Source organism: Leuresthes tenuis, unplaced genomic scaffold, assembly GCF_036924035.1.
Source record: "Leuresthes tenuis unplaced genomic scaffold, fLeuTen1.0.hap1 SCAF_16, whole genome shotgun sequence".
In the NCBI taxonomy this organism is placed as follows: Eukaryota; Metazoa; Chordata; class Actinopteri; order Atheriniformes; family Atherinopsidae; genus Leuresthes; species Leuresthes tenuis.
In genome coordinates, this window is record NW_027325370.1 from 15,063,335 (window position 1) to 15,089,100 (window position 25,766).

At 41.8% G+C, this 25,766-nt stretch overlaps 1 protein-coding gene across 5 annotated transcripts in view; it reads left to right on the forward strand.

Moving 5' to 3' along the window:
- The window catches only part of agrn (agrin), a 239,818-nt gene that overhangs the window by 189,201 nt on the left and 24,851 nt on the right, over positions 1 to 25,766 (forward strand). For all 5 annotated transcript variants that reach the window (XM_072366885.1, XM_072366887.1, XM_072366886.1 and 2 more), the window contains 13 exons: positions 1,697 to 1,816; positions 2,423 to 2,587; positions 4,161 to 4,304; positions 6,678 to 6,802; positions 6,931 to 7,036; positions 10,999 to 11,388; positions 13,480 to 13,605; positions 17,394 to 17,521; positions 19,959 to 20,073; positions 21,292 to 21,411; positions 21,582 to 21,965; positions 23,460 to 23,652; positions 25,411 to 25,626. In XM_072366885.1, coding sequence (XP_072222986.1) covers positions 1,697 to 1,816; positions 2,423 to 2,587; positions 4,161 to 4,304; positions 6,678 to 6,802; positions 6,931 to 7,036; positions 10,999 to 11,388; positions 13,480 to 13,605; positions 17,394 to 17,521; positions 19,959 to 20,073; positions 21,292 to 21,411; positions 21,582 to 21,965; positions 23,460 to 23,652; positions 25,411 to 25,626 — 2,332 coding nt within the window. The remainder of the gene's footprint in view (positions 1 to 1,696; positions 1,817 to 2,422; positions 2,588 to 4,160; positions 4,305 to 6,677; positions 6,803 to 6,930; positions 7,037 to 10,998; positions 11,389 to 13,479; positions 13,606 to 17,393; positions 17,522 to 19,958; positions 20,074 to 21,291; positions 21,412 to 21,581; positions 21,966 to 23,459; positions 23,653 to 25,410; positions 25,627 to 25,766) is intronic.

Here is a 25,766-nt window from a genome sequence, read left to right on the forward strand (position 1 = left end):
GCCGGGGAGCAGAGCAAAAGGCACTTTGGGGATTCTGTGTGATCATTGCAGCCTGTTTGATTCCCCTGAGTCTAAAAGAGAGGAAGACGAAGGGAGTTTAGGAGAGTAAGAATAAGGGAGCAGCTTGTGTTTTCACACACATCCCTGCTGATTCTTGTCCTTCCTAAGCCGGCCTCCTTGGGCAGTGACTGTCACGCTTCTCTAACCTCCGTGGATAATCAATCCTTTTTTTGAAGAGCCCTCTATGGGTAAAATACCTCAGGGCTCTTCTCTCTGATTGGCTAAAGGAAAAACTCAGATCTTTGGGAATTTTTCTGTCCTCTACATTAGCTATATGAAGAGAAACTTGATTTGACCTCTATTCCAGCAACTTTATTACAACATTGGTTTATTTTTTGAAGGTGCGAAGGTTGCTGCTTGCAAAGCACACATATGTAAAGCTTGTCTTGTTATATGTCAAACAATGTTCTGTAGTGGCCTGAAAATTCTGCATGGGTAAGGGATATCATCGAAATCCAAATGAATATTTATTGGTTTGATTGAAAATTAAATATGTACAGGAATGTAAAAGACTATTGCAAGGAAAAAGAAAGCAGCAGACCTTGAAAACATGAAGGTAATATAGCACATCACAGTGAGCTGCATTGTGCTGGACAATAGCTACTCAAGGGGAAAAACCCTTGAAGGGTGGAAGAACATATGAAATTAAAAGTTCTTCTTGTCCTAATAGGCTCAGTACAGATAGCTGAATGGAGCACTAGAAAGTGGCAAGTTAAATGAACTGTGTCCAAAGCCTATCTCTGGAGCGGGAAAGCGCAGGAAAAAGAGCGAGCCGAGTCATCACCATTAGACTGAGGCTCATATCCACACCAGTAACAGTGTGATTTATGGCCCCTGTATCTCCAGCCTCCAAACTCCAAATGAGCAACACAAGAAAGTGAGATCAGGTGGGGAACAGAGAAAAAGATTTCTCTCTTCAATCTACAACTTTGCTTCCTAGAAAATTTGAATCATGAGCTTTTTTCCCCCCAGGCCTTTAACAAATCCCCTTTTCCTACTCTCGTGTGTTTTGTTGTTCTCTCCCAGTTTCTGGAGAAGCACCAGGTTTAGGAACACATTTGTTTTTATGTTGTTGAATGGGGGCTCTGAATTCAGTGCTGTCACACTAGTTTGGCTTCTGCTGCATCCTTAGACAAAAGCGCTCTCTACACACTGTGCACAGGCAGAAACTGCTGGGCACATTCCTCCACATTATGCAGCAAGCTTTTTTTTTTTTTTCTTGTCAGAGAAGGTTGTAGGGTGGCAGCACAATTCCGTAATATTAGACATGAACAAATGAAGAGAACATGCCTCCTAGTAGGTGGTAAATGTCAGCTACCGCACATTCACTGGAAATGCCATTGTTTGTTATCACTGGAGGTAATAGCATCATTTTACCCCTGATTTTGAGTCATTGTGGGGAAAGTCGCAAATAGAATTGTTATCTTGAAGCCGGCTGCCAGCCTCTCCACCTCTGCCCCTCAAGCCGATCTTATTGTTGGCAAAAAGTTACATGTTGCTCAGAGATTGTGTTGTCTAATCCCTACCCTGCTCCCACCACCACCAGACCCCACCCTATAGTAATCACTCACATGTTCTTCTTTCTCTTGTTGTGCCATCTTCCATCTCCCCTCCCTTTTTCTTCCTACCTAATCAGCGATTTCAGCTGTAACTCTGACTGAGCTGACAGCACCCCAGCACTGCAGTCTGTCTTTGTACGGCTGCTGCTCCGACAATGTGACAGCTGCCTTAGGAGTCGGACAGGCTGGATGTGCCAGTAAGTCCTATTCTGTGTCCCTTTTTGACCCTTTGCCTCCAGTATGTACCGAGTTTTTTTTTGTGTGCAATCAAAAACATCTTAGATACTATCTGACTGCCACAGCATATTGGACTTATTGTCTTTGACTGCAATTACAGTACTGAAGTTGCAGTGCTGAAACGTTTCATCTTAAGCCAAGGAATAATTATGATAATGCAGCACTGTATCACCAGAAAAATCTCTTCATCTGATGATCTCGACTAATGACAGTGCACAGATGGTGGAGAAAATGCTGTTTCAAGCTGTAAGCCAGAGGATGCCGTTTAAGTAGAGAAAATGTTTGGAAATAAGGATAAAAAAGATATATTAAAAAAGAAATTCACTTAAGCAGACTTTATCAGCCTTATGTGTGGAGGAGTGTTTCACAAACATTTGAGCCTTTTATATATCTGTTACACCAAGCTCATATTATGGTAAGCAGTATCCATCTGTCATGGTTTACATGACTGCTGAGTGCTAAGGAAGTAAGAGAAGGAGAAACAACTGCAATGTGCTGTATTTGTGCTCTTTCTGACCCAGCAGAGGTTTCCAGTGACATTCATTCTGCTTTGTTGTGCTCCTCAGGTACCTGCCAGTGTAATGCTTATGGCTCCTACAAGGGGACATGCGACCCAACCACTGGACAGTGCTCCTGTAAACCAGGTGTCGGGGGACAGAAGTGTGACCGCTGCGAGCCGGGCTTCTGGAATTTCCGTGGCATCGTGACAGAGAACATGAGCGGCTGCACACGTAAGGGATCGTTATCATTGTGTTGATTTAGTGCAGGTCACTGTTTGTGCAGTACAATGCTTTGTTCTGTTTTACTTCTCCTTAAAATAGCAAATGGCGTTCTTGCTGCTTCTTTCCATACAAAAACCAGTCGATTACAAAAATCTCAATTACTCATTTGCCTCAGGTTAAGTAAAAAAGGCTTGAGTTAATCTAAGACATTGCTCCAGTTTCTTTATTATACTATAAAGCTCTCTGTGGACACTTTTAAACAGAAGTATCGCCTACCAAAGATGGATATTGCCCTATGTAAAACTACTGACATTGAGTCTAAACTGGACTTGTAAACATGTTAATCTCACTGATATTGTATGAAATGAATGTGATAGGGGATTGAATCACTCTGCTTGTATACACTCAACTACACTCAAATAGAGGCAAAATCAATGATTGTGATTCGCTTTTTTTCTTCTTATGTTAAAAAGCTAAACGTGAGAGAAATTGCAGCCCATTAGGACTATGTGTCAACTTGCAGTAGCTCAAAGTATTTCTGAACTACAGCCCGGACATACTTCAGTCAGTAACTTCACTGTACTCCCATGCATGTATTCTTGAAAAAAGACGGCGGTCCAATCAAATGGCCAGGTGGCGCTGTAACCATAGCTTGACTCAACTGTGCATGTAACCATGCTGAATGTCAAATTCTTTACTTAAACACAGTTCTTCTCACTGAACTGGGATAAAACTAAAGGCCTCTGAGCCAGATATCTCAAAATACTTTGAAAAAGAAAGCACAATCTGTATAACTAGAGACATTATCAGGTAAAGGAGAAACATTTTTTGCTGTAATAGCTATTTTGAAAGAATACTCAGTCAATAACTATATAAGAAAGTATATAGAAAATAAGTTGATAAAATGAACATCTATAAAGTCTGTGTTGACAAAAGGGTTATGTTCTAATTAAATATTGCAGATTCAATTCTCAGGGTGTCCTTTAGTGCCATCAACATTATATTGAATGAGCCATTCTCATCTGTATTCAGGTAAAGAGAAGGGTCAGAATCCCTTATTTGTCTTGGTGTGATGCAATATGCTGGCCAGCTTGTATCCCACTGCTAAGTTATCGCAGGACATACGCTCCCAAAGCCAGAAAGCCGTTTCAGTTAGCAGCAGGAAGCCTGCAGGTGTCTCACCCATGGTCTGACCTTAACACGGTTTACCCAAAGAAAGCACACTGACCACCAATACCACATTCAGCAGGAGAGAAAGAGAAAAAAAAAGCAAACTACATCATTGATTCTAGGAACATGATGGGGTTGATGTCCTTCCCCGAGGTTGTTTTTTTGAGTTTCTGTTACATACTCATTTTTCTCGTTCTTTTTTTTTTTTCTCCTCCCACCGCGGCCCCTAAGGCTAGCTGAACTCTAAGACTCTAAACAAAGACGTATCTTAGACAAGGTAAACAGGTTGCTCCAAACCCACTGTGCACACTAAAGGCCCAGCTATCCACATCCCTCTTCATGTCATTGTCTCTAATTGACTTCATTCGAATCAATCTTTTTCTGCTTTCTTCCCTCTACGTCTTTATGGCAGCGTGCAGCTGTGATCCTGTGGGCTCGGTCCGGGATGATTGCGAACAGATGTCAGGTCTGTGCTCCTGCAAGACAGGAGTGAGGGGCTTGAAGTGCAACCTGTGCCCAGATGGAAGCAAGATGGGCATGAATGGCTGTGACAACGGTAATAAGAGAGAGTACCAAGACTATTGGCTTGGCTTTTATAAACCACATAAACATGCACACACAGACACGCATGTTCCTCTTTCCTCTAAACCTCTCTTTATCATTCCTAAGTGGTTTTCTTTTACTTATCTGATTAGTGGATGAGCTCATTCTTTGGCTGCCACCTCTTTCTTAATTTCTTCTTCACATTCATCAGGTCTATTGGCAAAGAAGGAAGAGGCTGTATGAGAGTTAATCAATAGTGATTTGGAACGTAGCGGAGTGTACAAAAGGCCTGTGCATGTCACATTGCCCGTTGGTATTTTTATTTCACTGCATCCATGCTTTGTTTTGGATGATTCACAGTACTTACATGTATATGTTTATAGCTCTGTGTAAGGACTATTGATTACTTTTGATTAATAATGTAAACCGCCCCAGTGATGGCACAAACTAAAAGAAAAAAAAAAACAGTTGAAGGAAAGGTTAGTTCATGCTGTGGGGGCCTACAGCTCCTTGATTAAGATGCACCATCTGATATCGACTAGAAGTCAAACGCATAATGAAGCCAGCAGTCCCAGCACAGTGATGAGGCACTCCGCCACACACTGTTAGATGAAAAGACAAGGTACTCGGAGGGTGCTGCACATAAATGCAGGACCTGGGAGCGCTTTAAGCCTCTGTGATGCAGCAACAATGCAAAGACCCCATACTTGCAGCCTGGTGGGTGGATGCTGCTCCCTGCTGCTATAAGGCCTCAAACAAACTTTGGAAGAGATCTTTTGGGGAGACAACAAAATATCCAGAGTACACACTTTTACACCTCTGAAAATAAAACTCTTTATTTGTCTTTGCTACAGTCACACAATTTTAAAAAGTGCTGAGGTTTCTTACAATTATAACAAGAAAGTGATAGTAATAGAGAAGTTAGGAATGGAATAATATTAGGAGGTTTTGTTTAGTCTTATACAATTGTAGCCAGTTTTAAAGTTCCTAGAAATAGTCAATAATTTACATAACAATTGAATACTGCCATTTAATTCCACATTTAAAAATGCAAGTTCAGTGACTTATCTCATGGGCTATGGCTAGGCGAGCTCAGTGGCACTCTCTTTACCATAAATAAAATTGCTCAAATTATTATATACTAACATGTTCATGTTCCATTATCACGATAACAATTCATTTAGGTAATTCCTGTGCTTGTGTTACAGTGTCTTTATTATCCAAATCACAGACTAGGAGTACAAATTATCCATGAGTAGACGTCCTTTAAATATGTAACTAGGGATGTACTGATCAATCTTTTCAATCGATGCCAGTCTTTTTTAAGAATCTCTAAGAATTTTGTTTTTCTCCTTAAAACACACGGTTGCAAACTACAACCCATAAGTATATTATTAAGGTTACTAAAACCAATGCCATGTATATGCTTAACAGCGCAGTAACTATGCAGTGTTGTAAGGATATATTCATGCTGTTCCTTAGGTTGCTTTTTGAAGCTATATTTTACATTTTTCATAGATTTTTTAAACAAAAATAACTACTTCAACATTTCTGTAAATGAAATGTCCTTGCAAGAACGTCTGAAAAATTCTACATAGTGGGACACGAGTATTCAATTATTTTCAAATAAATTAATATTAATTCAATTAAACTGTAAAGGAACTTTTTTATTTAGACAAACCTTATTGCACTTAGTGTAACATTGCAGAAGTTGTTCCATAACTACACTGAATGCAGCGTGTTTTAGTATCACCTACTTCACTTGACATGTTGCTGGGTTGTCTGTCTATCTTTAAATGGAACACATGCTGTGTATATTTTGAATGATAATCTACAGCATCTGAAAAATAGCTTCAATAATGCCTTTTTGTTGATATGATAATTATCCATGTGCTAATAATGATCTTACATTAGATGCTACTGTGTGGCTTACATAAAACAGCAGTCATGTCCACAGCAATTGTCAAATAAACTCAAAGTTAAAAGAAAGTTCACGCTATTATTGGAGGTAACAACTGTTGGGTTTGTAATATAATCCTAAATATAATCTTACCACTGCTGCTCTTAGTAGAGATAGTGTTTAAGAGAGACAAAGAGATCAGGATTACCCTATCCTTTCATCAGAAATGATAGAAACCCTGCAATTTAATTTTCATCAAGCATCATGCATCATTACAAATTTTAAGTATTTTATTTTAATGGGCTTTTAACAGACAGAACTTTTTCCTTTATTGATAAAAGTATTGGAAAGTTCCTTAAATATGTATGAGATCATCACATTTAATTTTACTCTAGACTTTCAAATAGGTGCCACAGTTCACAGGGAAACTATGTTATTATGGGAGTGTACAGAATAAGCAATAATGCAAACCTATTTCTTTCACAGGACCAGATGCCCCAAAATCATGTGGAGAGTTGGTGTGCAGTTATGGAGCAACTTGCACTGAGGTGAACGGGCAAGCCCACTGTGAGTGTCCTTCACCTGACTGCGATTTGAAAAATAAAACTAAGGTGGGTTTTAAAGCCATATAAAGAGTTTGATCTAAAGATTTGAACAGGAGCACCTTGCTTTGGCTGCCTATCGGGGTCAACATGTGTTACATTTTCCCCATCTCTTCATCTCTGTCACTGTGGAGCAGGTGTGTGGCTCAGATGGAGTGACCTATGCCGACCAGTGCCAGCTGAGGACCATAGCCTGTAGGCAGGACAAGAACGTTACCGTGCAACACTTTGGACAGTGCACAGGTGAGCCGTGTCGATGCCTCCATACATCAAACACTGAGCGGGTGGCCAACTGTTGTCAGTCCCGCTCAGAAGATAATGAGCTGTGCTGCTGGCTCAAATTATTGGCCTCCTGTTGTTTGTTCTCTGTCTCAGAAAGTAAAACCACAAAATTATTAATTGTAAAGCACTTGCACATAGAAGTGGTTTGTTTTCGATCTGGCAAATCCAAGCACTCTGAAGTGTGTAATAAAAACATAATACATCCAGCAGAAATACAGGAAATATTTAGCAAGTAGAGCAACTGCCAGCTGAAGGAAAATAATCATGCCTAAGACTGGAGGGTAGTCGTATCACAAAATGAAGAAATATGTACTTTTTTTGTGTGAGTGTGTGTGTGTGTGTTTGTTTTTTTTTTTTGTTTTTTTTGGTATTTAAAGACAAAAAAAACCCCTAAAGAACTAGAGTCTGAGCCTTGCTATCCCTGGAGAAATAGCAATGACACCTTCTCCTTGCTTTCTCGCCCCTCTGTTGGGATTTGGCTTAATCTTTAAACCCTCCTGCTGGGGAGTGTATCAGTCCCTTTGCAGCTTTATGGTGCCAGGAACACGATGCTGCTGGAGTATGATTGCATATGTAGAGAACATGTGTACAGGGGAAAAGGTGCAGCTCCTGCCCCTCGGTCCAGATGCTGATGGACGTTGTTTGGATCGGTATAATGGGTGCTGGGACACGTGCCAAGGCCACAGCTTTCATGTAGAGTGAAGTTGTCTCACCGACTGCCAGCTTGCTTTCACAACAGGATTCTAGCGAAGATGCCGGCAGGCGCTACAGGGAAGAGGAGTGCCAGCTGTGTAGTTGTGGCCATGAGCCACTGCCAGGTGTCTAACATTTGTGAGTGGAAAAATGTTCATTCACCTCATCACTTAGTGGCCACAGATCAAGTGGCCAAGTAATCAGACATGACTCTTTTTCTTCCATCTTTCCAAAGTGGTTTTCATGAAACCCAAATTAGGACACATCCATTGGAGGTAAGGCTGTCACATGCCTCACATTGAATTGCAGTTGCAGGTACATTGATTAAAAAAAAAGCTATGCTCAGCTAGAGACCAACAAGGATTTGATAAGTCCCAGAACATCTGGTAATTACATATTCAATGCCGTGGGTGGGTTACCAGCAAAATGAGCCAAAATCCAGTCTGGTTTCACTTTCCGCTGTTGCCTGGCAATAGAGATGTGGGTTTTGTGTAATCTCTCACCTAGCATTGCTGCACACAGAAGGCAGGATGATGCCTAACAGCGGACTTTTTCTCTGTCAAACCCTCAGGGGAGGAACAGGCAGGCGAGGGCTCGGGCCTACCGACAGCCACAGAGAATCTTTTAATTTCTTCTCCCGGATGCAGTCGCACGACGGGTAGCTGCGCTGCCGCTGCTGTCAGCTCGGGGGTTAGATCTCGAGCTCATTTCACGTGTGGCTGGGTGCGAATTAGCATTTGCTCTGCCTCCACCCTTCGCCACGCCGCAGCCTTGCCTGATCTGCCTCCTGCTGTTTACACGCAGCGCTTCCAGACGCCCGGCCTAAGCGCTGTGGCATGCTCATGCACACTGAGCTGCTATGTGCTTTGACAAGAGAGCTTTGCCATGGGCCTACATAAATGAGTGAATAGTGATTTTATTTTAAGAACACTGATCTGTTTCAGCTTTTTTTTTAGGGCGACTACTGCACAGTCAGCCACTGAGAAAATAATAATAAATAAATGAATAAATGAGCCCCTGGCAGGAAAGGCCTATCAAATCTTTCTGCTTGTGACGGAGAACTTGCAGCTAGCTGTGATGTTGCCCCGCTCTCTCTGAAGTCTCCAAGCAGCCGCAGAGTACAGGGAGTAGTTTTGCTGGCTTGTTAGCTGTCTCAGCAAAAGATGAAGGACTAACTAAGAAATCCAGCATCAACTGCAAGAGCTACCGTTGCCATCGCCAGAGGGAGGACATTTGTACCAATGAGCGAATTCTGGCACTGGAGGAGAATGGCCACCATGTTGGCAATGGCCTGCCTCTCCCATATGGTGCTATCACCTGTAGGTTTGTGGCAACCATTGCCAGCATATGTCACAGGCAGCCTTCTGCTTGTCTGTTTGTTTGGGCTCTGTTGCCTTCGCCATCTCTTGTGTTTTTCTCTCTCTGTTTGGCCTGCTTGTCTTGACATTTTTTCCTGCTGCTGCTTTGTTAACCTGTTTTTTTTCTGTCTGATTTAAACCCTTTCAACATTTTGACCCTATCATTTCTTTGTCTTGCCTTGTTGGTTTCCTTGTCATTCCTCCCCGGTTGCGTGTATCCAGATTCCTCCTCCTCACAAAGGGAGGAAGACACCACAAACCTTCTTAATAACCACCTTTCAACAATAACCACACGGCTGAATGATTTTTTTTCCCTTTTTGCCCCGTGACATTACTGTCCGTTGTTCTTTTGAGAGGAAAGCAAGCAAAAAAAGGCAAATGGACTGTTAAATCTGATTAAGAGAAGCAGAGGCTGAACAGACTGCTGCAAGTAATTTTTTTTCTTTCAAATGTGTGTGCTTTTCTTTCCTTATCCCATGTCACAGAGCTCACGCAGATATGCACACACACCCAAACACTTTCCGGGGAGGCAGCCGCTTGACGCTAAGCTTGGCGCCTGACTGACAGGTGTAGCAGAGGAGAAAGGCAATGCATGCCACCAATTTTGGTGATAGCATCACTGCTCTTTGCACTCCACTCCATATCTCTACGTATACAAATATCTACCAAGCTTAAAGCTGACTCTCTTGTGTGTCTCTCAGGCATTCTCCTGTCTCAATAGGTATCACATTTCACACCTTGGTGAATAATTGCCGATCAAGTAGGTGATTATAGCAGTGTAATTAAGTCTTACACAAACTGTAATGCTAGGTGAATCCTAATGAGGCGCAAATCTATCTTTTTTTAAATTCTCTGTTCATTCCACCCTCTAAACCAAGACACATCTATACTCGTGGGATGTAAAGGACAAAATACAATCTTGTCTGCTTTCCACGACTCGGTCTGAAAAACTCACTCACTTAGCATCTTCCTGCCAGCTCGCTTGTCCCCCCTCAGGAGTTTTTGTCCTATTTATCGTTTTTTCATCACAGGCTGTTTGTCCTTTTGCACCAGAGCTTTTTGCATAGTTGATGATGGTCTCTTTGCACAAAGGCTCTTCTCTCTCCCTCGTTTGAATTCCTCTTTTCTGAGGGGGGCTGCTTGTTTGTGCATGTTTGTTTGTGTGCATCTGTTGACAGCAGTGTGTTTGTGGTGGCGTTGACGGATGCTCGTGCTCTCTGCAAGCAGCAGCCTGACGTCTTTGAAGGCAGAGTAAAGCTGGCTTTTTTTGCCCCATTTCTATCAATCATTCATCACCGTAGGCGCTGGCTGTTGGTGATTAAAGCTTTGCTACTGCAGGGCAGCATTTGAATATGGATATATAATTCATAGGCTTGGGCACAACAAGCACCCAACATTCAAACATGCATATGCGCACTCAAACGCATGCCATATGTATACCTACACAAGCGCAAATACACACAATGCACTTACACTAACTGGAATAGTTTAACCCTGTTGGGGAAATAGAACTCATCTGCAGGAAGATCACTGTAGTGTATATAAGTCTGATTGCAGCACGTCATTTTTTTTCATATTCCATATTCACTCAGATTTGTTAAAGATTCGCAGCATCCCGTGCGTTCCAGGTTTTTTTTTAAGAGGTTGCTTTTACAAACAGGGGATTGCATATGTTTGTGTGTTTATTCATGCAATTTGAAACTGTTACGTTAGATGACAATCATCCATTCAGTGGCCCTGTAAGGCTTTTATCGTTAGTGAGGTTTTGTTATTTTTTGAGGCTGCATTATAGTAAGGTGAAACTAAATCAGACATTTCCATCTTTGCTCAGTCATTCATCCATTCCTTGCTTCCTCCCCTTCCCTCCACCAGAATCCATCTCTGAACCGGCAGACAGACCCACCCCCAACCCCTCTGCCGCCACCGTCGCAGCCACCATCACCACCGCCGCCCCTTTCCACCCTAACAAAGTGTGGGCCATCCCGTCTCCAGTAACAGTCAAGCCAGAGGTCAACAAGCAGCCTCCAACCACCGCTGGCTTTTCCACCCATACCCACAGCCATGCGCGATCCAACGACCGCCACTTCGCCCCCGCTGCCACCACAACCTCCCCCATTCGCAGCAGCCCTACTCCTGCTGTAGCGACCTCATTCGAGGGCTCAGGCAGCGGGGAGCCAAGCGGGGACGACCTTGTCGATGAAGACGAAGACGAAGCGGGTAGTGGAACCCCATCAGAGGCCAGTGGGGCTGATGAGCCTGTCGGTAAATCCCTGCTCTTTCACTTCATTATTCATAAAGCTTTTGGAGTTGTGTAGGAATTTTTTTTTTTTCCCTCAAAGAATGGGTTGCACAGAATCATAGTTTACACTTAGCTGACATCATAACACATTCATGCCATCATCTGTTAATTAGAAAGTAAAAATAGACACGTGTCTCTGTATTTGTATGCAAACTGACTTTGAAGAGACAAACGTAAAAGGCGTGCCGGGAAGAGAAATTTTGTGAAGACATAATGTCAGTGTCATTTCCATTTGTATAAGATGTCAGTTTCAGACAGAAAAGATGGTTTTGTATGGTTCACTGTTGCCACATCACCCATGCTTTTTCTCCCATTCCACCAGCGCGCTGGCTCTTAGCAGCTCGCAAAACAAACCCAGGCTCTGTAAAATACACTCTCAGCAGGCCACATAGATAAAACTGGTGGCCCGCATCTGGGGATCCCTGGAGCCTGCCTGACAGGCTGATGTGACTGGAAAGGTTGAGGTGTGAGTGTGTGTGGAGACGTTATACCTTGTCACATGACTAGTCTCAAATCTTTCCTGACATGCCCTCTTAGCTGTAACAGCCGCTTCGGTTCCTGGGCCTTTGCTTAGACTACAAAGGGTGACTAAGGCTTTTCAATCAGTGCATTTTTTATTATTATTATGTTCCTTTCCATCCATCCATCCTTCCTCCTCGCCCGACAGCTCCCAGTGACGTGATAAGACTGATTGAACAGCATCATCCAGTGTGCTCCACCTTAGCTTTTCTTCCTCCTTCCCCCTGACTGCTCCTTCTCTCGGGAGCTTGCAGCCTGTCTGCATTGGAGACCATATGTCTTCTTGTGCCTGTGTGAATTTGATTGTGTCTGTGAGTGTGAACAAATATGTGTCCATGCCCAAGTGGTAACACACATCGCTCTGAATGTCAAGGCTCGAGCAGATTCAGATCTTTGAAAGTGCAAATTTCAACATGAAATAGTGTGTTTGTTTATTCACGGATGTGTATGTTAGTCTTATCTCCCTTCTCTCATATTGCTGAATTTGTACAATTCAGATTGCACATATCACTATCTGAGTACGTAGATAGGTCAGAAGTGTATATTTCCACATTTCTGTATCCCTGCTCTTTTTAAATCAGCACTTATCTGTGTGTGTTAGTGTGTGTGTATGTGTGCGTGCGTATTATTTGACAGCTCTCATAGTTCCCACTGGAGTCCCCTCGCTATTCACTGTGCACGGCACTGTTTCCCCAACCAGAGCTCCCCTCTTCAACCCAGCATCTGTAAATCTGCAGACCACACGCCAGCAGATGCCCTATAAACCCTGTCCTCCTCCCTTCTCCTTTCCCCTCTCCACTCACATCCCTTGACCACGAGTCCTTGAGCAGGACGTCCGCTGCCTTTGACGTCTTTACGACTTGTTTAGCCACCAGCTCTTTGCCTCTCCGATTATTTCTAATCTCTGTGCGGCCATAAACTGCACCGCTTCAAGAAGGACACCCCCTCCACCAACACCATCATTACAAAGACGACGGCTCACTGCTTTTGCACACTCTCATTCCTCAGATGGAGAAAGCCCAGCCACTTTTATGTCTTTTATGTCCAAAGATTGCCAGATATACTGTGATACTAAAGCAAACATGACTGTATGTTGTTTTTTTTTTTTTCCCTGCTGGGACGCCTTGAGGGTAAGTGTCAGCCAGTCAGCAGTGAGCAGTTATCACACCCCCCCTATCATTTAAAGTGCTCTGTGTGTGACGTGACTGGCAATAGTGCCCATTAAGTGTTCTCTGCCTGACAAAATGAGTTCCAACCGTAAAATCAGTGCCCATGAAAATGCCATATAATTACTCCTGACTGATGCCTCTTTTAGCGTTCAGTCAGTAGCCAGCAGACTGAAAACACACAAACACCAGCAGAAGAAGGCGCAAACATAGACAAAATAAAGACATTTTTTTAGGTTTCCTTAAACATACCACCTGTGTCTGGAGTCTACAAATTTTAGGTCATAGCTCCCTTATGGTTTTCATAGATAAGCTAGTGTGAGTTTCGGAATTTTCTGAAGTTTCAAATTATATGCCCCCCCCCCGCAGCTCCCACGGTGGCAAGTACCTCTGTACCCACAGCTGAGGAGAGGTCGTCCTGTGACAACACAGAGTTCGGCTGCTGTCCTGATGGCAAGACACCATCCAGCTCCCCAGAGGGTTCCAACTGCCCCTGTAAGTCAACCTGAAACATTTTCTCTACCACACTACTTATATCTCTGTTCTTCCCTCTCTGTGTCTTTGTCTCCTGTGTATTGCACTTTGTTCCACCATGTGAAACATGTTTTAGGGGTTTAGCCGTCTTTATTAGTAATTACAGCATTTACTACAACATTTACAGTTATTAGCATTGCAGTTTAAAGTTCTGATTTAATCAAATTACTTGTTTTGGAGCAAGCATTTTAAATGGATAACAATTAAATGTCTTATGTGACACATTTTCTCATTGCAGCCCACTGCTCTATTTCACAATTCCTCAGATAAGGATTAAAAGTGTTTGTGAGAACATATATATTCAATTCTAAATGTGAGACTTACATTTTATGCCTCTCTCACATGTGGGATGTCAACAAAAGACTACTGCAAAGGACACACTGGTGTATCCTCGCTTTTAGCACCTCCAGCAATCCTCATCTCTCCTTGCTCCTTTCTCTTTAGGGCATATTTTAGGAATTGGGTGAGGTTGCAAATGTGTTGCTGAGATTAATTTCCAGGGCAAAAGGAGAAGGACGGAGGAGAGAGGAGACAAGGAGAAAAGAATAAGACAAAAGAGATGAGCCTGCAGTGATATAGGTAGAGCAGGCCACAACATCTATTAGTATGACAGAGCCTATTGCGGAAAGGTTTCTGAGTCCCCAGATGGTAAAGAAACCCAGAGTTTATGGGAAGGATCAAAAGCAGTGACAAAGTCGGATTACTTTTAGTAAATTTACAGTTTGTTGTAATTACTGCCACTGCCAGAAGGGGGAGACAGTCTGCATGTGCTGAGTGCAGAAAGGCACTTCTTCACTTCTTTTAAAGTTTTCAGCTTTAATTTGTCAGTATGTTAAAAACAATATCTACCTGTATTTAATGTTTCATTTGGAAAGAGTGAGTTTGAAGGATACCATCTGCTTCCAGTAACCAGAACAGGTGGTGTTTCTGCAGCAGTGCTTTTGTGAAACACTTTCCTTAAATGTAAATTATCATATTGACAAGTGGCAGGAAATTAAAAAGGAAAAACACATACAGTGAAATGTTAATTCTGATATTTGTTATCTATAAAAAGAATTTGACAGTGCTTTACAGTTTGACGATGATAATAGTCATATCCTCCTGCCGTAGCCCTAATTAGTGTCACTTTCTGAGTATTTATGAAGATTTTTAAAGTTCAGTGTTACACAATCTGATATTTTATGGCACTCTGCTTTGGTCTATAAATATTTTTCCTTTCCTCTTCTTTTATTCACCCCCTCACACGCATTTGTTTTTGTCTATGTCTGCCACTGCTCTTTATCTCCCTCTTCATCTATATCTCACTCTTTTCTCTCCCTGAACCCAGTCAATCCAGTCTTGCATCAGTTAATTTCTCTCTGGATCTGAGCACAGGGAGAGTCGAGAGACTACCAGAGGCCGACGAATTCTGTTTTACCAATCAGTGCTTTTTGCCACATTCAGTTCATAAAGATAAAGGGCTTCTTTCTCCCCACTGCTTCTCTTGCTCTCTCTTTCTTCATCCCTCTGTCTGGGTTTGTCATAGCGGCGGTAGTCTGACTGATTGTGAAAAGAGAGATTCTCTCTGGCTCCCAAGGGGGCTGTAGGTCATGACTTCAAAGAGCTGAGGCTACAAATTAGTGCGTGGAGCTGCATTTCTGGCATGTTGAAGGTCCCAAAGCCTCTCAGTAAACCAGCAGAATTTGCAGCGGCAACATGATGTGAAGACATGAGGCCAGATAAGTCTTCTGCCACTTGTTCCATTTACAGAATTTATGGTTGAACCGAGGTGAAACATGCAATGTCGGGTCGAGGGTGAATTTTGGCATCCAACCTCAAATCAATCAGATAATAGAAGCAGGTTTAAATTGAAAGATAAGTGTTATAACAAAGCAACAAAAGATGGTAAATATTTATAACAGCTAACAATGACAGCACACCAGCGATCAATACTTCATTCAGTTCAAGTGTCACCAATAAAAGCAGGCAGCGTGATTGGTTGATCAATACACCAGATCGTTTTTCTCCTGAGAGGGGCTCAGACGATCTTCCGCTCATTAGAAGTGAAATGACACGTCCCTCGTGCATCGGTTGCCATCTCAGTGTACCATCCAGTATATTGACATCTGCCCGACTTTCGCAGAACAAAAAAATTAATTGTTCCTGTTCCTAGTTTTATTGAGACATCAAATGGTGAAGTTTCACGCACACACTGACACAGATCTGTGACACCTTTAAAAAAAAAAAACTAATATTTCTGTCTCTGTAAAGCTTCCCAAGTAGATTGAGATTTTGGAGAGTGTGAACAAGGACATTCAAGCAGCTGGAGTGGAGACAGTTTTGGTTTTATTTGTCAAGATATTTAACTTTTGAAACAATTACTTCAGGTCTACATGTGTTGCATTTAAACATGGCCGTTTACATCCATATGGCACAAAAGATAAGGTGAGAGTTATTGGCACAACAAGCTCCAGACACTGTAAACTCTTCCTTATGCTCAGGGAAGTCTGATAAACCCATTACATTTTACAGTTCACTAGAATCTGATAGTCAAATAGCTCTGTCCCTCCTTTTATCACTCTTTTTCTCTCCCTCTCTTTTACATCCGTCATGGCAGTGGGCTGGAAAATCACCCTCTCTGATGTTTGTCTTCTGTTCAGATTAAAAGTCTGATCTCACTCTCTGCCCCCTTCACTTTCTTTACCCTTTTCCTAGCAGCCAAACCGTAACTATTTGCTTTTATTTTATGGCCATAGGCACATGAATTGATGTGTGCTGCCCGTGAAAGTACTGTAAGGACAAGTGGGGACAGAGGGAACACTAGAGAGGCGATGCGCGTGCATGTGTATGTTTTAGTGTGTTAGTAGTGTCTACTGTCCTTTTTATGCAATTCTAACTAGACTGTGTCAGTCATCGGTCTGGCGGCATTATTAGGAGACAATTACGACTATCTTTCACGATAATCATACAAGTGCTCTTCCCATTCCCACTGCTGTTGCTCAGGCAGGGGCAGCCATGATTGATTTGGGCAATTTGTTCTGCTGATTACGAGCGGCGTGGAAACCCGGCATCAGCGCCTTGCACGCTCCTCCGTTCTTCAACCCACACATGCACGCACGCACGCACGCACACACAGAAACACACCTACAAATCCCCTTGACTCTCATCTTTATTTCAAACCCTCTTTTCACTGGCAGCAGTATGAAGAAACCATATAGAGAGTTGATGTATGCTGGACAACGTGACCTCCCAAGGTTGCACAGGGAAGCTCTCTCTTTATGGGATAAGGCTTTTTTCCCGTAGGCAATTTTCTTGTGTGTGTGTGTGTTGTGTTTTGCTTTGTGTGTTTGTGTGTCTGTCTAACTTCTTGTCTTTTTTACCCAGCTCTCCATGCCACAGCCAGCTTTTGGGACGAGTCTCGATCTGGTAAAACTGGGCCATTTTTCCACCTTCTGTTCCTTTGTCTCCTTCCTTTCTTCCCTCATATTTCACTCTTCACCTCTTCCTCCTCCACAACCTCCACTGCCACTGCCTTCACCTTTAACAGCCAAACTCCAGTCTGTTGTAAACCTCCCGTGTGATCAGCAACAGACTCACTAACCTCCCCTGTCAAATACACACAAACACACAATCCATCACTAACCCAAAGTTGGCACTGCCCCAAAAAGAGCTCTGTGAAAGCAGCGGGAACTGAGTGATAGAGGAAGGTGGTTTAAGATACTGTATGATTTCCGTATCACATCATCTTTCCTCATCTCCTTTCTTTCCAGTTACCACAAAGTTCAGTGGCTTCCTGCACCTGGACCAGGTGGAAGGCCAGGAGATCTTCTACACACCAGAGATGCAGGACCCAAAGTCCGAGCTGTTTGGAGAAACAGCCCGCAGCATAGAGAGCGCTGTAAGTACTATAGAAGTTCAGCTCCAATAGCAGTTTTGTCAGTTCTTAGGGTTTTTAGTCTTTTTATTTTTCAAAGAATTTTCTTGTCAAGAGTGCAAAAGCCTCTGAAACATTCAAAGCGTTATGACACAAAGACACTTCTCATGGAGAGTCAGGCGAACCAAATTCTTTCAGCTCTTTCAGGAAGGTATCATTGCACACTTTACAGACTCGACACCTCTAAAGCTGCTGTGTTATATTCTGCCACACTGAGCTAGAGTGATTTCTCTGGTCAGATGTCTGAGGGAAAAATAACAATGATGAAAAACGTATTTGCTGACTGCAGTGGAGGAACATACATCATATCACAGGGAGGCAACATGCCCTGACTGATATTTGATTTTTAATAAAAAAAGGACATATTGGCAATCTGTCATATCAGGTGATCTTACAAAGGATTATGTACACCAATTGAATACCCAGGTAGGTGCATCAAAAGAAAATTAGACTTTTTTTTTTCTTCATTTTGGTTTAATATTTACTAGACCTATTTTGGTTTTCTTCCTTTTTTGACAATATGACAAATATGTTTTGCTTTAAAATATGCTCCTCAAGCTTGATAAGACCTTTTTTCTGCACAGCTCCGATTCATAAGTTGCTTGACAGACACTTTACAATATTTAAAAGTACCTTTTCAAGTTATTTTTGTGGATATGAGATTCATAAGTTTGGATTTAATGTCAGTCGCTGTTGGGAAGCCAAAGTCAGGTAGGCACAGAGCCTGAACAGTAATCACAGTTTGGCCCATGCCATTGACTTTCTCCCCTGTCCTTTTTCTCTGTGGAGCTCAGACCTTTGAACAAATGTCTCTGTTTACAAGCAAGAGCTTCACTCCTTGGATGAAATAGGAACTTGTGTGTGTATGTGTCTACACAGTACACTTGTACCAGCTGTTAAATCAGTGTCACTAACCCCCACTGGGACCTAATCTTCTACCTCAGAGCGATTTGCGTGTATGTGTATGCTCGTTAACGCTCTCAGCCTGTGAGTCTCTTGAAGCCCGGTGTGCCACTTGACAGCAACCACCCCCCTTCATCTTCCAGCACAAACACTGAGCACATACTGTACTTACAAAAAATAGACTTACACATATATGTACGTGCATAGTCATATCTTAGGCTATATGCATGAAAATAGTCAAATTGTACATTTCTTTGACAACATTAGAGGAATTAGGACACGTGAGAAAAAGTGGAAAGGAAAGAAAAATCTGTGAGTTTGTCCACCGTGACTTCCATCCTTAATCCAGCTTTGGAGGATTTTACTTCCTTCTTTGCTGTCACACCTCAATCCACAAATCAGAAGTGTTCAGTGCATGAAGGAAATAATCATTACCAAGCTGAAAATTCAAGCTTTGCAAAATATACTGAATCATCAGTGTTACTGACCAAATCAGCAGCTTTCTGCATTGGTGCTAACCACATTGAGAGTTGGCACATCATCCACTAATCAGAAAGCTGTGGTTTGATCCTTAGCTTCATCGGCTGTCCTTGGGCAAGATACTGAGCCCTACATTTCCCCCACTGTGCTCACTGAAGTGCGTGTAAATGATAGAGTCATGTGCTCAATGTAAAGAATAATATGGCATTCATATTCAGTCTATTTAACATTTGTGTCTGAAAACACCATGAGAGATGCTACATTCAAAGCATGTACAAAACAATTTGAAATTTCTGTCTGAATATTGTCTTTAAAAGAAATATGATATCATGGATGGATTTTGTATAAAATCCTTTTGTGAACAATCACTGGCTTAAGTAAAATCTGTGGGGAGTGTGGAGGAGTCTCATTGTAAGCAACAGAAATGGCCACTCGAGCCTGTGGCTGTCGTGATTTTAACAAGCAGCTCAAACGAGAATGATGCAAAGGATTTCTCCTTTTTTTTTCATTGACTCTGTGAATGTGAGTCATCCACAGCCACACGCTCACAAGGAGAGAACAACAGGCAAACACTGAGTGATGTAACTCTTTTAAGTTCTAGACTGAACATTTTTGGCCCAGTTTTTAGTTAGAATATTGGTGTAGATTCAAGGCTAAAGGCAACCTTAAAGTTTAAAGAAAAAACGACAAACCTCCTCGTAGAACTCTTACATCATGCACACAGCAGGGGCATCGGAAACAAAACCAATCAGAATGTCAGGATAGCATGACATTTATCATAGCTGTTCCGGAAAACTTCTTCTTGAAATTAATGCCACGGCAGCCAGCTAAATGTCGATTTGTGCACCCAGACCCATTGGCCTTATACTCTACAAACCAATTTGAGCAGCGGTTTCTTTCTTCCTTGGAGATAGTGTACAGCTTTGGAGAATGAAAGCATCGAGCATATTACCAGCCTCATTTATCATCTGGTGTTTCTGTCCTTTCTCTCCTCCCTCTTCTTTCCTCTCTTCTTCAGCTCAGTGACTTGTTCAGGAAGTCGCAGGTGCACAGAGACTTTATGAGCGTTCGTGTCCGCAACCTGGCACCCAGCAACTCCATCCTGGCCATTGTCGACACCCATTTCAGACCAGGTAGGAGATCTTTCAGTAGAGCAAAACAGTATGTCAGAAGTTTGTTAACAGAGATATGGAAAATCTGCTATTTATGCAAAATAAACTACCATAGCAAGTTTAAACATGGCCCCAGCTCTGTAACTGCCACTGGCTGAGACTATAAAACATTTACTGTTGCAACTCGGGTACATGGTGTTGTCCAATGTCTGGTCTTTAAATCTAGTTTCTCAGTGTTTTCTGATCACATTATCTCATTCACATTATCATCATCTGCTTGGCTGTAACTTGACCTTTTGCATTGTATTTGAATATATTGATCAGTAATTACAATCATTGTTATATATTATATTATACTTACTAATTGGATTATTTATGAACTTTATAGTGGGTGTATTGTATTTTTGCATAGGAGTTTGCCAGAATGAAAGGAGTGGAATAGGTTTGCAAACATTTTTGCATTTGCTAGAGTTGTGTAGTAGTAAATGCTAGTCATTTAAAAAAATATCAAGATTGTAAATTAAAGTACCAAATATAGGTAATCATTTGATGTTATCCAGTGAAATGTGTGATTCAGCTTGGAGACACTTACAAGGCACTGTTGTGTAAGTTACTTTCTCATCAGGGCCCCTAAAGGTCTGACTCCAGAATCGCCCCTGTTCTGTACAGTTACAACATGTGAACTGGTTTTCATTAGAGGACTGCAACCTGGTGTTATTCGAATGAATAACGAATTTTAAAGAGTTTATTGTTAATCATGTTATCACAGGCCTTTATTTTCAATTGGCTCTTTCTATACCTACGAAGAGCTAATTTTTAATTTAACTTCATTTAACTCAAAATGATTTGGTAGCAATGCCATAACTTGTCCTCAGCTTCCCTTTTGTTTCACACAAAAGCATGGCCTCCTCTGTTCTTCTTTCTCTTTATTCTATTTTTATGAGCATCATTTAGTGTCCTTCATATCCTTCATGTGAGGCGATGGTGGCTGTTATGTAGTGCTCCTCCATGGCCTGTAAAACAAACATCTGTGGTGAACATTATGAGACCGATTCATCTGGAAAAAAGTTGGACAGGCGACAGTTGGAGGACAAGTGGTCCATGGAGACCCTCCACCTGTCATACACAGGGCTGTTGGATATATTCATTGTACCATTACAGAATCTTGAATCCTGTATATGCTTCAGAGTGATCCTCAGAGGCCTTGTCCTGAGTGGTTTTACCTCTTGTTTATTGCAGGTACAAAATACACTGTGGAGGACATCGAAGGAGCCCTGCTGAAACAGTTAAAGGCCTCCAAAGACACTAGCATCTCTGTGAAGAAGCCGGAGAATGAGAATATAAGATTCATAAATTATGGTAATGTAATGTGGACTTAACATGATTGTGTAAGGTTTAATAGTTTCAAAGGGGGTCTTACTTTAAGTTATTCATGAAGTGTTTTATTAAAGGTGGTGTAGGTCTTGGATAGGAAATCTCAGGACCACACACTCGACATACTTGATCAGCTCTTTTCTTTTGATTGATAGGCCCGTCCTCTGTTCCCATCTTCACCACTACTACCACCACCACCACAGCGGCAGCCACCACAGCTGCTCCCACCACCACAACCAGGCCTCCACCGACCTCCACATACATCACACGTCGGCCGCCAGGCACGACCCGAAGGCCCTTCAACAGCAGGCGTACCACCACCACCGCAGCACCAGTCACCACACCACTCCCCACCACCACTGCTACAACCACTCTGCCGCCGGCTACTACCATCGCCCACGTTAGAGGAAGGACTCACCACAACAATCAAAAGCCCTGCGACTCCCACCCCTGTCTCCATGGGGGCACCTGCGAGGATGAAGGCAATGACTTTAGCTGCAAGTGCCCGGCTGGGCGAGGAGGGGTAGTGTGTGAGAAAGGTAAGTCAGACAGCTTTTTTACATATATATTTTACATATATATATGCACATATATATGTGTAGACTGTATATACATATTTATATGTATCACACTTGTTTATTTCTGGTCTGAAATCAAAGTCTGAGTCTCACTTCAAACAGCTAATTTAAAAAATGAGATCACCTGAATCAGACTTCTCCTATAATTTCCTCTTTTATACTATTGCAAATAGCAAGTTCAAAGCACTCCTCATTGCCTAACATTACAAAGATTTTTCAGCAACAAAGAGAGGCACTCTACTTCCCATTGTACCAATCCTACGTTTTGACAGTTTTAAATGTTTAAAGCTTTAATGTATTTACAAAGTAGCAGATGCACCATTGTAAAAAAAAATAAAAATAAAATGTCAATCATGAAATGATTGTTTTATTAAAAGAGACCATAATTTTAAAGAAAAAATATATATAATTCTTCTGTAATGTTACAGTTCTGAATAATTGAAGTGAGCGCAAGGTGACACATTAAATAGCCGTGGGAGTAATGACTTTCAGTTAGTGCTGAATTATGTAAATCATGAGCTAAGTGGTTACAGATGTGGATTTATTGGGCAATATAAAGCTCAACGAGTTAACAGCAGTCAGAGCAGCGGACAGAATGTCAGGTTTATGCTCTTTTTTCATTTATTTTTATTTTTTCACTCAAGTAACAAAGAAGTGAGGTGAGAGTGAGTGAGACGTAGCCTCTTTTCCCTGTTGACTCCATTTGAAACTCATGTCTAATAATTCACACAGTTTTAGCATCTCAGACCGTTCCCCAGAGGTAACACACAATCCAATCAGCTCGGCAGAGAAAATCATAAATCTTGAGAAACACAACTCTCTTTTGTTTCTTCCCACTTACCCTACTTTGGGATTTGGGGGAATGAGTAGCAACCTCATGCAGCTGCATCTTAAGATAATTGACAGTAATTGCCTTGATGGGGATTAGCTGCTGAGAATCACTCTATGTCTTTGCGTTAGAGTGGCTAACTAAAATGATCTACACCCACACTCACATGCAGACTGCACACACAGCCTCCCCCAGATCAATCAAGTCATTAGAAAAGGAGGAGCTCATCAGCATCCATTGTCCTCAGAGAGACGGACAGAAAGACAGGTGGACAGAGAGAAAAAGAGCCCGAGGGAGAGAATTGATGATAATGATATTTTTGAGTGGCTTTAGAAATACAGGTTTTATGTACGTGGGTATTTGAGAATGTGTATCTCTTGAGAGTGGGTGAAAAAAAACACCTCCTCTCTCTCAACCTTAACCTTCTGTTAAACTTAAAAAGCATTTTGGAAACAAAAAAATCCATCCAAAAATAAACTGACAGACAGGCTTATTTTTCTAACAAGAAGCAGTGACTCATCCCTACCACTCACACTTAATTATGCACATTAAACTTCTGTTAAACAATGATAAAGCAAATTGTATGCTGGTGACAGGACTGGCTTTTAATCTTTCTTCCTCCACAGTGATCAAGCACTTCATCCCATCATTTGACGGTGAGTCCTACTTGACCTTTCCGAAAATGACTGCATACCACACAGTCCGCATTGCCATGGATTTCCGGGCATCTGACATGAATGGCCTCCTGCTCTTCAACGGCCAGCTGAGAAAGAAGGACTTCATCTCTCTGGCTCTGGTCAACGGCAGCGTGGAGCTCAGGTGAGCGTCTCAGCTACTGAATCTGCTGCTTTTGCACGATTAAATTTAAAAGGTGGTTTTATCCCGGCAATCTGTCCTCATCACAAAATGTGATGAAACGTTGAAGCATTAATGATCTCCATGAGAAAACATGGTCAATGCTCCAGCAGCTGGGAGAGGATGTAGATAAGAACCAAATAGATAGGCAGCACTGAAGATAAGGAGGCAAATAATTACAGCAAGTAAACATGTAAAGAAGGTAAGTTCCAGAAAATAAATAATGATAGGGAAGCTTCTGGATGTATCGCAGGTTAAGGTCATGAAGGCATGCTTTCAGAGCACTAGTTCAGGCTTGCATAGTAATAGTAGTTCAAATAATTGTAAAGTGGTGAGAACTGATAGATAAAAATACATGCAGAAGATCTGAAGTGGCTATATCTTAACCTTTATAATTACTTATAAAGATAAGGATGGATGTACAAATTCCTGCTGTGCCCTCATCCTTTTTATCTGCCGGTCATCTCGCCTTCCTTTTGACAATGGAGACAAGGAGATGGTTTCAACTTTCTCCTCTTTGTTGCTCCTGACTTTGGATTGGGGGTCTTTCCTATTGGCATATTTCCGTGTCATAAAAGATGTTAAAAACTGCCACCAGCAAAAAAAAAAGAAAAGACAAAATAGTCTAAATTACAAAAAAATGATATACAAAATTCACAGCACCAACACATTATGTTAGTTGTTAGACCCTCTGAGGACGGGTTAGTTACTAACACAGGGTTTCTGGTAAGGGTTTTTACCCAAAGGGGTTTTAAGTACTGAATCCACAATCTAAAATTGGATCTTCTTCCCCATTAAGATATTTTACATTGCCTGAACAAAATGTGAAGAATACATTTAGCATTTTCTAGATTACTTTTTCAGCTGTGTCTGTCAGTAACCTCGGTTTTAACCAGTCCTTTGAAACTGGACAATTTTCTTGCCAGAAACCTGCAGAATCCCTGAATATTGTGAATAATAATATGTATTCATCTCTTTTCCCAGAGTAGAATTGTTTGAATAAAATCATTTGGGAAAGGCAGCGTCTTCAGAAGAGACGCGAATAGACTACTTACAAATTCTACACTACATCTGTTGTGGACCTGGTATTTTAAACACCATCCGCTTACCTTGTCTTTTGGATATCACCCCGACCCTTCGAAGCTGCTTTTTCAGTTTCTCCCACCTTGGCCAGGGTAGATTTCTCGTCTGGGAATGAAATCAATAACAAGCTAAATAATATCATTCTTCATTCGCTTTCAAATAGAGCTATGCAGCAATTCCAAAAATACAGCTGTGAGATTACCACCCACGGCTCTGCAAATCCAAGACGTGGGGAGAAGAACTAATTATTTGTGGCAGATAATTGCTCTCAGGTTGAGCTAATACTAGCGCGTGCGAGGGTGCACATACATTACTTTTTTTCTGAACAAAACCTCATTTGACAAAAGGTTGAATGAAAATGAGGGTGTGAAAAGATAGGTTTTTAAATGAGTAACTGCTTTATTACAGTCATATGATGTAGTTCAGAGTTATAGTATCTTCTGACTTACATCGATCTCTGTTTGTTGAGCAAAATTATTTCCTCTACTTACCACATAATTATAAAGAAACAAGCATAAACTTGAAATCTACCTCCCTTGGTAGGGTTGTAAACTGGTATGAAATGTGAGTGTGCACAGGTGTTGAGGGAATTTTGCTGTATAAACCGGCATCTCTTGTGCGCTTTGCCATCCTTCTTAGGTTCAATACGGGATCAGGCACAGGCACACTGGTCAGCAAAGTTAAAATAAGCCAGGGAGGTTGGCATCAGCTTGTGGTCACACGCAGTCGCCGAAGTGCAAATCTCAGCGTTGACAACGAGAAGCACATCCGGGGCGAGAGCCCACAGGGCACAGAAGGCCTCAATCTCGACACTGACCTGTTCATCGGAGGGGTGACGAAGGAACTGAAGAAAGAGTAAGACCTTTTTTTTTTACAGTTACTTGTGATGATATTCCCTGCAGAAAGTAAAGCAGAAACAAAGTCCATCAGCTGTGGTCGCTGTAAAAACTAAAGGCTTAAAATATGCAGCTATTACTACTGAATTAAATATCGCA